At 43.2% G+C, this 14,673-nt stretch overlaps 1 protein-coding gene across 1 annotated transcript in view; it reads left to right on the forward strand.

Moving 5' to 3' along the window:
- The window catches only part of LOC130100740 (corticotropin-releasing factor receptor 2), a 95,254-nt gene that overhangs the window by 40,035 nt on the left and 40,546 nt on the right, over positions 1-14,673 (forward strand). The window contains exons 5-6 of the mRNA XM_056266329.1: positions 31-148; positions 992-1,145. Coding sequence (XP_056122304.1) covers positions 31-148; positions 992-1,145 — 272 coding nt within the window. The remainder of the gene's footprint in view (positions 1-30; positions 149-991; positions 1,146-14,673) is intronic.

Consider the following 14,673-nt stretch of genomic DNA (forward strand, 5'->3'; position numbering starts at 1 on the left):
TTGCTGAAATGATTGTTTTTTTAATTCTAGGAGCATCCGATGTCTTCGCAACATAATCCACTGGAACTTAATTACGACCTTCATTCTGAGGAATGTAATGTGGTTTTTGCTTCAACTGATTGACCAACACATTTATGAGACCAATGAGGTATGACACACTTTTAAACTACGTTTCAGATTATTAATATGTAAACAGATCAGCAGGTTCACAACATTCCCATTTACGATGTTGGCAGACGATTCCTCACAATATTGTTTTTGCTAAATTTCTCAGAAGAAAACTAGCTGAAGATATTGCGTGAAGCAGATTCTTTAACTCTCTGGAGACACTCATGTTTGTCTGCTGGTGTAAACGGCCTCGTTATAATCTTATTACATATTACTTATTACAGCATTTTTCTTTCCATCTTTCTTTCCGCTGAAGAGAGGATATACAAGACTCCATGTGTCCACCACTGAATGACTGTAGTCTTCACTGATACAAGACAGTAACAATGTGATTGTTGAGCGTGACACGAGTGGCATTGCTTTTTTAACATGGTTACAACATAATAAAAACATTTCATTATACACATTATTGGAGCAAGCAAATTTAAAGGGATAGTCCACCCAAACATGAAAATTTGATAATTTCATCCCCTTTTCATTCATATTGCTGTTTGCTTTTCAGGGACTATAAAGTATATCCTAGCAGAAGTACATCACTTTGAATTCCATAATAATTTTATGAAAATCTGTGAAATTTGTAGTAATGGCTGTTAAACATGTTGAATGTTTCCAGTTGCAATAGTAATATTGCAATATTTTCAATAATATATCACCTTGCAAAACACTTGAAATATTTGAGAAATTCTGGGGTATGATGTTGTTTTAAGACCTAGAATAAGATTCCTGTTAGCATCAAGTAAAAGTAAAACATCAAAAGAGTTCACTGCAATTAACAGCCTTTCTCTTTCTCTTTCTCTTTCTCTTTCTCTTTCTCTCTGTATAGCCCTGGTGCCGTCTTATAACAACGATCTATAATTACTTTGTGGTGACCAATTTCTTCTGGATGTTTGTGGAGGGCTGCTATCTTCACACGGCGATTGTGATGACATATTCCACAGACAAGCTTCGGAAATGGGTCTTCCTCTTCATCGGATGGTGTGAGTACATTTCTCTACATAAGTGGACTCGTTTTGAAAGGCCTAATCATCTGGGATTTACATTTGCCCTGAGGAAGGAAGCGGAAATGTAGTTTAAAAACAAAGTTTTGTTTTATTTGGAACCTCTCTGTGCGTCGTGTGACTTTATTGGAGTGAAACCTGTAAAAAAAAATGTTTTCACTCCAATCAGAAATAGAAATGGAGTGATAGAATAGAATATAAATAGAGTTTATATTGGCCTCAACCTTATTTATTTCCCCCCAGAAATGATTAACTTTCTTAATTATACATTTATACTGTAATATTAATAATAATATGATTTATTTTAGTACGTATTTATTATTAATACAATTTTTTGGAAGATTAAACAGTTGAAGGTAAATTCACAAGTGCGATGCATTAATTGCATTGGTTTTATAATAAGTGTCATATGTTTAACTTTGATTATATATTTTTTTTATGGAATATCACCAATATTTGACCCCTTAAATTCGTCTTCCAGGGGCATTTATTTTCTAACCATGTTAATGTATACATAATGCATTTACACCGCAATTACAACTGCTTAAATAATGTTATGAGATTAATGATTCAAATATAAAACATTGTATATAGAAAAAATGAGAAGGGGATTTATTTATTTATTTATTTTATTATGAAATTAAAACCGCTGTAGGTGGTGGCAAATCACTGTCTTAATGAATGATTCACAGAAGCATGCATTCAACTGATTCATTCAGAACGGCTGATTCATTCTGGAATGAAGACACTTGTTCACTGAATCACTGAGTCGGTTCGTTCGTTCGTTCGCCACAGAGACGCATAACTCTTTTGCTGTGGCTTGTCTGTAGCTATCGTCCTCGGAGAAATAGAGAAAAAACTGAGAATATTGACAATTTTATGTCTAAAATGTCACTTATCACAATATTCACTCTTTGTTTACTGAACTGTTGTATAAATTCAACATCACATTTGCAATCGTGCTAATATTATGGAAATATTGGTTGATATCGAATGTTATAAATATAAAATAACTCATTCTAGGGCCATTTTTGCCACTATATCTTTGATAATTGCATTTTATTAATTTTGGTGGGATTTTGCCCCAACTTCCTGATTTCTGACCCTGCTTCAATAAAACACGACAAAATATTATAAACAGTTTTGTATATTGTTTCCCATCATTGGAAAAAGCCATATTTGACATTACAGCACTATGATTTGAAAGAAACTGTGGAAAACATCACATTAAGTACAAAACATGCCATCATTATTTATCATTTTAATCTATTGACAGCCTCAAGCTACAATTGAAAACATAATTTTGTATAATTATGCGGTTTTGACCATTATTCTCTCTAAATGTAGTCAAGTGAACTATAACGAACAGGTTAGCTTACATGGCTTTGGTTTTTGAAGCGGACAGTCCTGTCAGTTCTGTGCGGCTCGGTCCATGACAGTATTTTCAAAATCTCATGTTTAATATCCTCGAACTGGATGAAATCTGAGTCTGTGCCATCATACACTACGCAATGTTTTGTATTATCTGTCAAGTCTGACTGTTTAAAATCAGAGCCAGTCTGCAGATTTTGAGCAGATATCACACAAAATGATGTAGTGTATGATGGCACAGACTCATATTTTTAGCTTTATTTAACTAGCACTGACTTGCCCAGATTGCAAATTGGGGCAAAAATTTGGGCAAAAGCCTTCCAGTCTTAACTCTTCTCTGAGCCCAAGAGGCAGACCAACACAGGGGAAGATGAGTAAGCACGCATGTGTAGTGAAATCTGTGAACGTTTGTACAAACATATCATGATTCATCCATCAGAAGATGTCCACTGTGCTCATAAAGGGAAGGCCATGTTCAGCAATACTCAGGTAGACTGTGACTCAGATCATCTGGATCATGTCTGCATGCCTGAATGCATAGAGTTTCTCTCATGTGATTCGCTGATTAGACGTTGACTTTAACAGGGAGTTGAACGGGTGATCTAATAAAGTGGCCATTGAGTGCACATGGTCCCACTTTTTATTAGGTGTCTTTGATGACCATCTATTAACAACACTCTAAAAAATGCTGGGTTGTTTTTTAACCCAGAATGCTGGGTTGAGTCTGTTGGGTAATTTTGTTGGGTTATTTTACCATCTTTTAAACACCTTTGGGTAGTTTTAATTTTCCAGTGGTTGGGTTAAATCTGCTGGGTCGTAACGCTGGGTTGTTTCTGCCCAGCTGGGTTGTTTCACGAGTTTCGCGCCTTGGAGATGTTCAAATTCGCTCCCAGCTGTCATTTTGAGAGGACAAAGGGGCAAAGGCAAAGCAGCTGGGTGAAACTGTTTTGAGGTAAGTTTATATAATGTTTTTTTCTAATTAATAATTATTTTAAATATACAGTTCATGATTATGTACCACACCCATTAAATATGTGAATATCTGAAACAGAGGAAAGAGTCGTTTCTGTCACTGACAAGCGAATTGAACAAAGTGAGTCGAGTCACTCAAAACAAAACAATTGAGTAATATCACTCACTGCTCTTATGTAAAACTGTAAAACGCCTGCAATTACCGACATGTAAAAGACATAACAAGTGCGTAAAATGTTGTGGGACCGCAGGTCGAAAAGAACCGTCCATCCGGTTCAAATAAACCGGTTCACCAATTTTGAAACAAAATGATTCCAAGAAATGAATCGACTTATCAGCACCGCGAAAACTTTCAAAGCGCGCGCATGCTCAGTGCCGTGGGTTGGACCAGTGAGGTGATTTGATGTGTGGTACAAAAAGTATTTTTACATACATAAATTTGTTTTTGGTAAGTGATGTAATTCAAAATGTCGTTTTTTTCTAGTCAGAAAAGCATGGATACATTTGTGAGGGAAACTCGAGTGGCAGTTAGCCAGTCTTATCGACAAGTTTAACGGTAAGTTCATGTTTATTATACACGTTTGCAGCTTTTACATATAATTGACTGCCTGTGATAATCAACTCAACCTCGCGTAACTTAACGTAGCCTATATAACGTTACATTTGATCCGTATGTTATAGGTAGCTCACAAGGCTGCCAACCTCTGAGTTTAGCAATTTAAAAGCTTGTGATTCGATTCCGATCTTGATTCAATGTCGATTCATTTGGATAAATATCAGATGTAGTAGCTTCATGTAAACAAATTTAAAGGAAAAAATCTCTCAACTAATGCTAAAAACATAAAGGGAGCACTGCTAGTTGGTATAGTATGGACTATGTTATATGGTTAATCTCCATTTGTGTTACACAGAAGAAAGAAAGTCATATACATCACATCTGGGGTGGAATGAGGGCTAGTAAATGATGAGAGATTTAAATTTGTGGGTGGAGAATTACTTTATTAATCTATTTCATTTATTCAACTTTAGTTAGTGTATTATGTTGCTGTTTGTGCATAAAAAATATCTGCAAGGTTAGTTGTTTTAGATCTTCAAAATTATACAACATAAAAGGCAATTTTCGGTATGTAGTATCATTATTGCATATTTATTTCTATGTCTGTAGCTTATTGCACTAACTTTAGTATATATTTGTTGTAGCTGGTCCTGTTTCTGAGATGTTATGTCTCTTTTCTGCAGAGAATAGAGGTGATGATGCTCTTTTGGTCCTTCCCCTTCTTCCTGCCATGGTGGACAGAATTGGTCAGAGGGTCTTTCGTCCATATATTGACCAAGCTAGAAAGGCTTTCATTGATCTTCAACCAGTAAGTATAAAACTGCATAACTGCTATTTAAATTGCATTGTGACCTGCCTGTGCATTAAGCATGGGATACTGTACATCCAGCCAGTTGATATTGCAGAATAAACTTCAACAGGGTAATTAACACAAAGTGGAGGGATCTCGTATCACCCTGAAGGAGTTTATTTTGTGATGAAAACTGCCTGGATGTACATTTAACTTTATTACCTCAAAACAATTCCTATTAAGCAGCTTTGATCCTTGACAAAAAAAAAAAAAACAAGATCAAACAAGACATTTAAGGAATAATGTAAAGTATACCACTTATTAAATGGCTTTTCGCCAAATAAAAATATTGATTGTTGAAATCATGATGAACTTTACACAGTAATTTACACAGTAATTGAACTGAATTGAATCAACACTGAACTGACTTCAACCGAATAATGACACCATTGCCATTGAAACAATTGATATTGTATTTACTTTCTTTTATAGGTTGGAACGAACATGGTGGCATTTCTAAAACGCATCCCATTGTCATGACCATGGGAAACGCCCAGCATATATCGCAATCCTTCATCATCAATGGACAAGCACACTACTTGCAGCTGTTGACGTATGCTTCAAAGCATTCTATGTATTTGACATGAACTACCCCACGCAGGGGTGTGTTTCCCGTACAACAACGTAACTCGATGCTTCACTACCATAGTACGATGCATCGTTGAAAAAAATCAACTAGGTAGTCACGACTGTTTCCCGAAACCATATTGTCGCAAAGTGGTCGTTCAAACACATTGGTTTATGACGTCACGCACATGGTGGACTAATAACTTATTTTAATGAAACTGGGAGGGAGGGAGGGAGGGAGGGGGGGGGGGGGGGGGGGGGGGGGGGGCTCCTTCTTAAAATACTGTACTGTAAAATACAATTTTGCACATCTGTGAATTTCACTTTAATTTACTAAGAATTAAATGGTATAAATGTCATTGTTCAAAACTCATTTTCTTTCTTCCTTAACTTTATTTTACTTTATTTAACTATACCTGTGTAAATTTTAGCATATTTTAAAAATTATTTTGCATTCGCTGACTTTAAAATTTAATTGTCTGTCAATTTCACTGTGTATTTAAACCGTTAAATGTATAAATGTCATTGTTCAGAACTAATCTTCTTTCTTTAATTGTATTTGACTATAATACTTGATGTATTTTTAAATGACTTTGCATTCGCTGACTTTAAAATATTATTGTCAATGTCACTGTATTTAAACCATGGTTTTAGAACTAATCGTATTTATTTATTAAAATATGACAATATTTAACTTTGCAGCACTAAATGATTTTTGCATTTAAATTTAATGTGCTTCCAATTTTAACACGTTTGTGAATGTCAGTTGACAAGCATTAAAAAAGATTATTTTGACAGTCTAACATGTTCTTATTTCATTATTTCTTAATTCATAGTTTTACAGTAAAGCACAGGTGAAATTATAAGAATAACCCAGCAAAAATAACCCAGAATAGCAAATCCATTAATGGTAAAAAATGACTACATCTTGGGTTTTCTCAACAACCCAGCCTGCTGGGTTGAAATGTCACTGGGTCAATTTAACCCAGCATGTGTTCTGTCCAATATTTACCCAGCGCTGGGTTGCCAATTGGGTTGTTTTTAACCCAGCAATTTTTAGAGTGAATTAGATTAATAATTGAATTCTATGCACTTGTTGTGTACATACATGTGTTTACACTGTACTGTTTACTGTTTCCCACTCCACCAAACCTGTCCTAACCTCACCCGTTTCCCACTCCACCAAACCTGTCCTAACCTCACCCGTTTCCCACTCCACCAAACCTGTCCTAACCTCACCCGTTTCCCACTCCACCAAACCTGTCCTAACCTCACCCGTTTCCCACTCCACCAAACCTGTCCTAACCTCACCCGTTTCCCACTCCACCAAACCTGTCTTAACCTCACCCGTTTCCCACTCCACCAAACCTGTCCTAACCTCACCCGTTTCCCACTCCACCAAACCTGTCCTAACCTCACCCGTTTCCCACTCCACCAAACCTGTCCTAACCTCACCCGTTTCCCACTCCACCAAACCTGTCCTAACCTCACCCGTTTCCCACTCCACCAAACCTGTCCTAACCTCACCCGTTTCCCACTCCACCAAACCTGTCTTAACCTCACCCATTTCCCACTCCACCAAACCTGTCCTAAGCTCACCCGTTTCCCACTCCACCAAACCTGTCCTAACCTCGCCCGTTTCCCACTCCACCAAACCTGTCCTAACCTCACCCGTTTCCCACTCCACCAAACCTGTCTTAACCTCACCCGTTTCCCACTCCACCAAACCTGTCCTAACCTCACCCGTTTCCCACTCCACCAAACCTGTCTTAACCTCACCCGTTTCCCACTCCACCAAACCTGTCCTAACCTCACCCGTTTCCCACTCCACCAAACCTGTCCTAACCTCACCGGTTTCCCACTCCACCAAACCTGTCCTAACCTCACCCGTTTCCCACTCCACCAAACCTGTCTTAACCTCACCCGTTTCCCACTCCACCAAACCTGTCCTAACCTCACCCGTTTCCCACTCCACCAAACCTGTCTTAACCTCACCCGTTTCCCACTCCACCAAACCTGTCCTAAGCTCACCCGTTTCCCACTCCACCAAACCTGTCCTAACCTCGCCCGTTTCCCACTCCACCAAACCTGTCCTAACCTCACCCGTTTCCCACTCCACCAAACCTGTCCTAACCTCACCCGTTTCCCACTCCACCAAACCTGTCTTAACCTCACCCGTTTCCCACTCCACCAAACCTGTCCTAACCTCACCCGTTTCCCACTCCACCAAACCTGTCTTAACCTCACCCGTTTCCCACTCCACCAAACCTGTCCTAACCTCACCCGTTTCCCACTCCACCAAACCTGTCTTAACCTCACCCGTTTCCCACTCCACCAAACCTGTCCTAACCTCACCCGTTTCCCACTCCACCAAACCTGTCCTAACCTCACCCGTTTCCCACTCCACCAAACCTGTCTTAACCTCACCCGTTTCCCACTCCACCAAACCTGTCCTAACCTCACCCGTTTCCCACTCCACCAAACCTGTCTTAACCTCACCCGTTTCCCACTCCACCAAACCTGTCCTAACCTCGCTCGTTTCCACCTCCACCAAACCTGTCCTAACCTCACCCGTTTACCACTCCAGCAAACCTGTCCTAACCTCACCCGTTTCCCACTCCACCAAACCTGTCCTAACCTCGCTCGTTTCCACCTCCACCAAACCTGTCCTAACCTCACCCGTTTCCCACTCCACCAAACCTGTCCTAACCTCACCCGTTTCCCACTCCACCAAACCTGTCCTAACCTCACCCGTTTCCCACTCCACCAAACCTGTCTTAACCTCACCCGTTTCCCACTCCACCAAACCTGTCCTAACCTCGCCCGTTTCCCACTCCACCAAACCTGTCCTAACCTCGCCCGTTTCCCACTCCACCAAACCTGTCCTAACCTCACCCGTTTCCCACTCCACCAAACCTGTCCTAACCTCGCCCGTTTCCCACTCCACCAAACCTGTCCTAACCTCGCTCGTTTCCCACTCCACCAAACCTGTCCTAACCTCACCCGTTTCCCACTCCACCAAACCTGTCTTAACCTCACCCGTTTCCCACTCCACCAAACCTGTCCTAACCTCGCCCGTTTCCCACTCCACCAAACCTGTCCTAACCTCACCCGTTTCCCACTCCACCAAACCTGTCTTAACCTCACCCGTTTCCCACTCCACGAAACCTGTCCTAATCTCACTCGTTTCCCACTCCACCAAACCTGTCCTAACCTCACCCGTTTCCCACTCCACCAAACCTGTCCTAACCTCACCCGTTTCCCACTCCACCAAACCTGTCCTAACCTCACCCGTTTCCCACTCCACCAAACCTGTCCTAACCTCACCCGTTTCCCACTCCACCAAACCTGTCTTAACCTCGCCCGTTTCCCACTCCACCAAACCTGTCCTAACCTCACCCGTTTCCCACTCCACCAAACCTGTCCTAACCTCACCCGTTTCCCACTCCACCAAACCTGTCTTAACCTCACCCGTTTCCCACTCCACGAAACCTGTCCTAATCTCACTCGTTTCCCACTCCACCAAACCTGTCCTAACCTCACCCGTTTCCCACTCCACCAAACCTGTCCTAACCTCACCCGTTTCCCACTCCACCAAACCTGTCCTAACCTCACCCGTTTCCCACTCCACCAAACCTGTCCTAACCTCACCCGTTTCCCACTCCACCAAACCTGTCTTAACCTCGCCCGTTTCCCACTCCACCAAACCTGTCCTAACCTCACCCGTTTCCCACTCCACCAAACCTGTCCTAACCTCACCCGTTTCCCACTCCACGAAACCTGTCCTAATCTCACCCGTTTACCACTCCACCAAACCTGTCCTAACCTCACCCGTTTCCCACTCCACCAAACCTGTCCTAACCTCACCCGTTTCCCACTCCACCAAACCTGTCCTAACCTCACCCGTTTCCCACTCCACCAAACCTGTCCTAACCTCACCCGTTTCCCACTCCACCAAACCTGTCCTAACCTCGCTCGTTTTCCACTCCACCAAACCTGTCCTAACCTCACCCGTTTCCCACTCCACCAAACCTGTCCTAACCTCACCCGTTTCCCACTCCACCAAACCTGTCCTAACCTCACCCGTTTCCCACTCCACCAAACCTGTCCTAACCTCGCCCGTTTCCCACTCCAGCAAACCTGTCCTAACCTCACCCGTTTCCCACTCCACCAAACCTGTCCTAACCTCGCCCGTTTCCCACTCCACCAAACCTGTCCTAACCTCGCCCGTTTCCCACTCCACCAAACCTGTCCTAACCTCACCCGTTTCCCACTCCACCAAACCTGTCTTAACCTCGCCCGTTTCCCACTCCACCAAACCTGTCTTAACCTCACCCGTTTCCCACTCCACCAAACCTGTCTTAACCTCACCCGTTTCCCACTCCACCAAACCTGTCCTAACTTCTCCCGTTTCCCACTCCACCAAACCTGTCCTAACCTCGCCCGTTTCCCACTCCACCAAACCTGTCCTAACCTCACCCGTTTCCCACTCCACCAAACCTGTCATAACCTCACCCGTTTCCCACTCCACCAAACCTGTCTTAACCTCACCCGTTTCCCACTCCACCAAACCTGTCCTAACCTCACCCGTTTCCCACTCCACCAAACCTGTCTTAACCTCACCCGTTTCCCACTCCACCAAACCTGTCTTAACCTCGCCCGTTTCCCACTCCACCAAACCTGTCCTAACCTCGCCCGTTTCCCACTCCACCAAACCTGTCTTAACCTCGCCCGTTTCCCACTCCACCAAACCTGTCCTAACCTCACCCGTTTCCCACTCCACCAAACCTGTCCTAACCTCGCCCGTTTCCCACTCCACCAAACCTGTCCTAACCTCGCCCGTTTCCCACTCCACCAAACCTGTCCTAACCTCACCCGTTTCCCACTCCACCAAACCTGTCCTAACCTGTCCTAACCTCACCCGTTTCCCACTCCACCAAACCTGTCCTAACCTCGCCCGTTTCCCACTCCACCAAACCTGTCCTAACCTCACCCGTTTCCCACTCCACCAAACCTGTCCTAACCTCACCCGTTTCCCACTCCACCAAACCTGTCCTAACCTCGCTCGTTTCCCACTCCACCAAACCTGTCTTAACCTCACCCGTTTCCCACTCCACCAAACCTGTCCTAACCTCGCTCGTTTCTCACTCCACCAAACCTGTCCTAACCTCGCTCGTTTCCACCTCCACCAAACCTGTCCTAAGCTCACCCGTTTCCCACTCCACCAAACCTGTCCTAAGCTCACCCGTTTCCCACTCCACCAAACCTGTCCTAACCTCGCTCGTTTCCCACTCCACCAAACCTGTCTTAACCTCACCCGTTTCCCACTCCACCAAACCTGTCCTAAGCTCACCCGTTTCCCACTCCACCAAACCTGTCCTAACCTCGCTCGTTTCCCACTCCACCAAACCTGTCTTAACCTCACCCGTTTCCCACTCCACCAAACCTGTCCTAAGCTCACCCGTTTCCCACTCCACCAAACCTGTCCTAACCTCGCTCGTTTCCCACTCCACCAAACCTGTCTTAACCTCACCCGTTTCCCACTCCACCAAACCTGTCCTAACCTCGCTCGTTTCTCACTCCACCAAACCTGTCCTAACCTCGCTCGTTTCCACCTCCACCAAACCTGTCCTAAGCTCACCCGTTTCCCACTCCACCAAACCTGTCCTAACCTCGCCCGTTTCCCACTCCACCAAACCTGTCCTAACCTCGCCCGTTTCCCACTCCACCAAACCTGTCCTAAGCTCACCTGTTTCCCACTCCACCAAACCTGTCCTAACCTCGCCCGTTTCCCACTCCACCAAACCTGTCCTAACCCTGTCCTAACCTCACCCGTTTCCCACTCCACCAAACCTGTCCTAAGCTCACCCGTTTCCCACTCCACCAAACCTGTCCTAACCCTGTCCTAACCTCACCCGTTTCCCACTCCACCAAACCTGTCCTAACCTCACCCGTTTCCCACTCCACCAAACCTGTCCTAACCTCGCCCGTTTCCCACTCCACCAAACCTGTCTTAACCTCACCCGTTTCCCACTCCACCAAACCTGTCCTAACCTCACCCGTTTCCCACTCCACCAAACCTGTCCTAACCTCGCTCGTTTCCCACTCCACCAAACCTGTCCTAACCTCACCCGTTTCCCACTCCACCAAACCTATCCTAACCTCACCCGTTTCCCACTCCACCAAACCTGTCCTAACCTCACCCGTTTCCCACTCCACCAAACCTATCCTAACCTCACCCGTTTCCCACTCCAACAAACCTGTCCTAACCTCACCCGTTTCCCACTCCACCAAAACTGTCCTAACCTCACCCGTTTCCCACTCCACTGGCAGCACCAGAGGTTTGCAGTTCAATATGAACACAATAAGTACATTGTGCTTATGTTTTATAGTAGTCATAGTAGATAAGGACACCTAATATAAAATAATCATGCCCAAGTGTGTGTAAAGGCCCAGTCTGCTCCCACACACATGTCATCCAAAGACGCACACTTAGATAAGATAGACTGAGAAGTAGCAACAGACGCTGACTCAACTGGTTTGAACTTAAAACATTAAACCTTCTAGGAATATAGATAAGTTCCCAGAACAAACACGAGCAGTACAGATTGCTCTTAAGCTTATCGTCCCATGCATGAAACGAGGAACAATTGAATGCCTCCCCTAAACCTCCACCTGGTGCATATTCAGCAGCAATAACATTTAGCCTCATCTATAACCGGTGCGTACGCAGAAAACAGGCCCTGAAAGAGACGTACGCCACTTCCCACGCATAATTTGTGATTTATAAAAACGAACTTGACGGGAAATGTGTGCACCTGTAAGTAAACTCTGATCCGTGTGTACGAACATCTGGAGACGGAGCGGTTTGGCGACACCGATAGTGAACTGAGGGACTGATGAAGGAAAACTCCTTTAAATCCTCACTATGAGTCCTAATCATAAATACATGATCACAATAACAGTTCAAATACATAAAATAATGATTTAAACTCTGTTTTACATCTCATATACACATTTAGATTGAATATGTCATTCTCATTAATGGACTTAAGCACAGAGAAGTTACAAAAATATATATATATTCTAATTTAAAATATTAGTAGTGGATGCGCTGCTTTTGAACACTTTTCCTGTGGCATGCTGTGTTTTAATGTTTGCTGAGCGCATGATAACAGCAGAACTCTCTCATGCTCTGAGAAAATATTTTCACGCAAATAATGATCAATAATGCACAATAAGGCCTATTTGTTTCCATTAAAAATATAAAGCAATTAAAAATACTATTTGGCCAGTGGAAATTTCTCTGAAATGTATTTTATACTATTTGATTTATTTATTCCAAAACAAGGCAAGGATAGGTTACTAAATGATTTTTAGCAATGTAATGTGACGCACATCCGTATCTCATATTTTCCTAATCAGTCCTTCCAGAAAAATGTGATTTTTTGTGATTGTTGCGGGCAAAAATCCTTGATTATGCGGCCCGATTTCTTAAAAAATGCGATGGAATATGCGGGATATTTATGCAATTTTATGAGATGAAACTGCAAGTTCAGTAGCTTTACAAAAGGAATATGCTACAACTTCTGTAAAAATGTATAAAAAAATAAAATGTGTGCTTTCTGTTTTACATCTTCTGTTAAAATAAGTGCTTCCAATGCACAAAGTGCAATCTCTTACACACCGGGAAACTGCTTTGCACGGTCTTTTACGCTTATTTTTGTTGGCAAATGAGACTGATTTGCGGGCTTCATCATGGCTTCATCGCGGGGTTTGCACATAGGGTTTGCAGCTTTTCGATGATGTTCACGCCGCGTAATTACGTCACTTCATAACGTTTCCATGGCAACGGGGGAAACGGCTGCTCTTGTGTGAAGCAAACGCAAAATTTTTCAATTTTCTGCTAAGATATATGTGACTTTTTTTGCAACGAAAATGCGGGGATTATGAAATCATGCAAGCCCCGCATATTTTGCGCGGAAATCCGCAATTTATGCTGCGAAAGTGCGGGGTATTTGAAAAAATGCGGCCCCCGCATGAATATGCGGACTTTGGCTGATAATGCATTAAATCGCGCGATCGCATGATCACGTTTTTCTGGAGGGACTGCCTAATGTCTTGTACCGTTAAACATGTTATCACATGGATGAATATGCATATGCAAATGATATGCAGATGAGGATGTGCACAGGAAAATGAGGCGTTGAAAGCTCATATATGGTTATTTCAGCCAGGAGACACATGTGCGCACAATCTTCCTCTGACTGGGGTTTATGAAGGAAATTTAGCGCAGGTTCTGCGTACGCACGGTTTTACAAGTCAGAATATTTTATATTTTTGTCTTTCGGGTGCATTTTAGTAAGGATCCTGCACACAGTTTTATAAATGAGACCCCAGAGCTTATCATAGAGGCCCTTTCAAAGGTCAAACCCAAAGTTTCCTCATCTTAGGCTGGGGATATCACACATCGCCCTGAGCCTCGCAAAGTAGATCTGCTCTAATTTGAATCTCTCAAGGACAGTCGTCCGACCAGATCCGAGAACCTAATGTGGGACTGAAACGACACTTCACGCTCTCACAAGAACTGCTGGAAGACTAACTGGTGGAAAGGCTTGCATGTGGGACACGTGTGTGCTAGGAGACTTTATTCATAGTGATAATGGAGACTAAAAAGGGCACTGGGTCGTTTCACTCGAGGCGATCACATCTACCTCTGCTCTGCCGAATCCGAGCACAGACTGGAGACAGGCATCACCGCACAGAGCTCAAGCAAGAAGACGTACAGATGATCTGCTGTTGCCCTGAACCGATAAACATGGCTGGATTAACATATCTGGAGGACAGTGTGAGAAAAGGCAAATGCATTTCTGCAGGTTGACACAATCCTCCCATTGGGCCGTCTGATCAGGAGCAGTCGCTGCCATGGATAATGGCCTCAAAACGAATAACAAATAATTCTGCAGAATAATAAAGAAAAAATATTTGGCTGACATATTGGCCGTGTTTCCATTACCCTTCAAACTGCGCAAATTGAAATTGCGAATTGAAAATACGCCCGATGGAAATACGTCGAGTTTTTACGAAGCTTTAAGAAGCTTTATTCACTGATTTGCTGTGTACTTTGTCCCTTCTGTTAAAGTTGGGTTTATTATGGTCTCTTATTAACTGTGGGTATTTAATTGGGCATG

The sequence above is a fragment of the Rhinichthys klamathensis genome, unplaced genomic scaffold (assembly GCF_029890125.1).
Source record: "Rhinichthys klamathensis goyatoka isolate OS25496 unplaced genomic scaffold, OSU_Roscu_1.1 h1tg000011l_1, whole genome shotgun sequence".
Classification (NCBI taxonomy): Eukaryota; Metazoa; Chordata; class Actinopteri; order Cypriniformes; family Leuciscidae; genus Rhinichthys; species Rhinichthys klamathensis.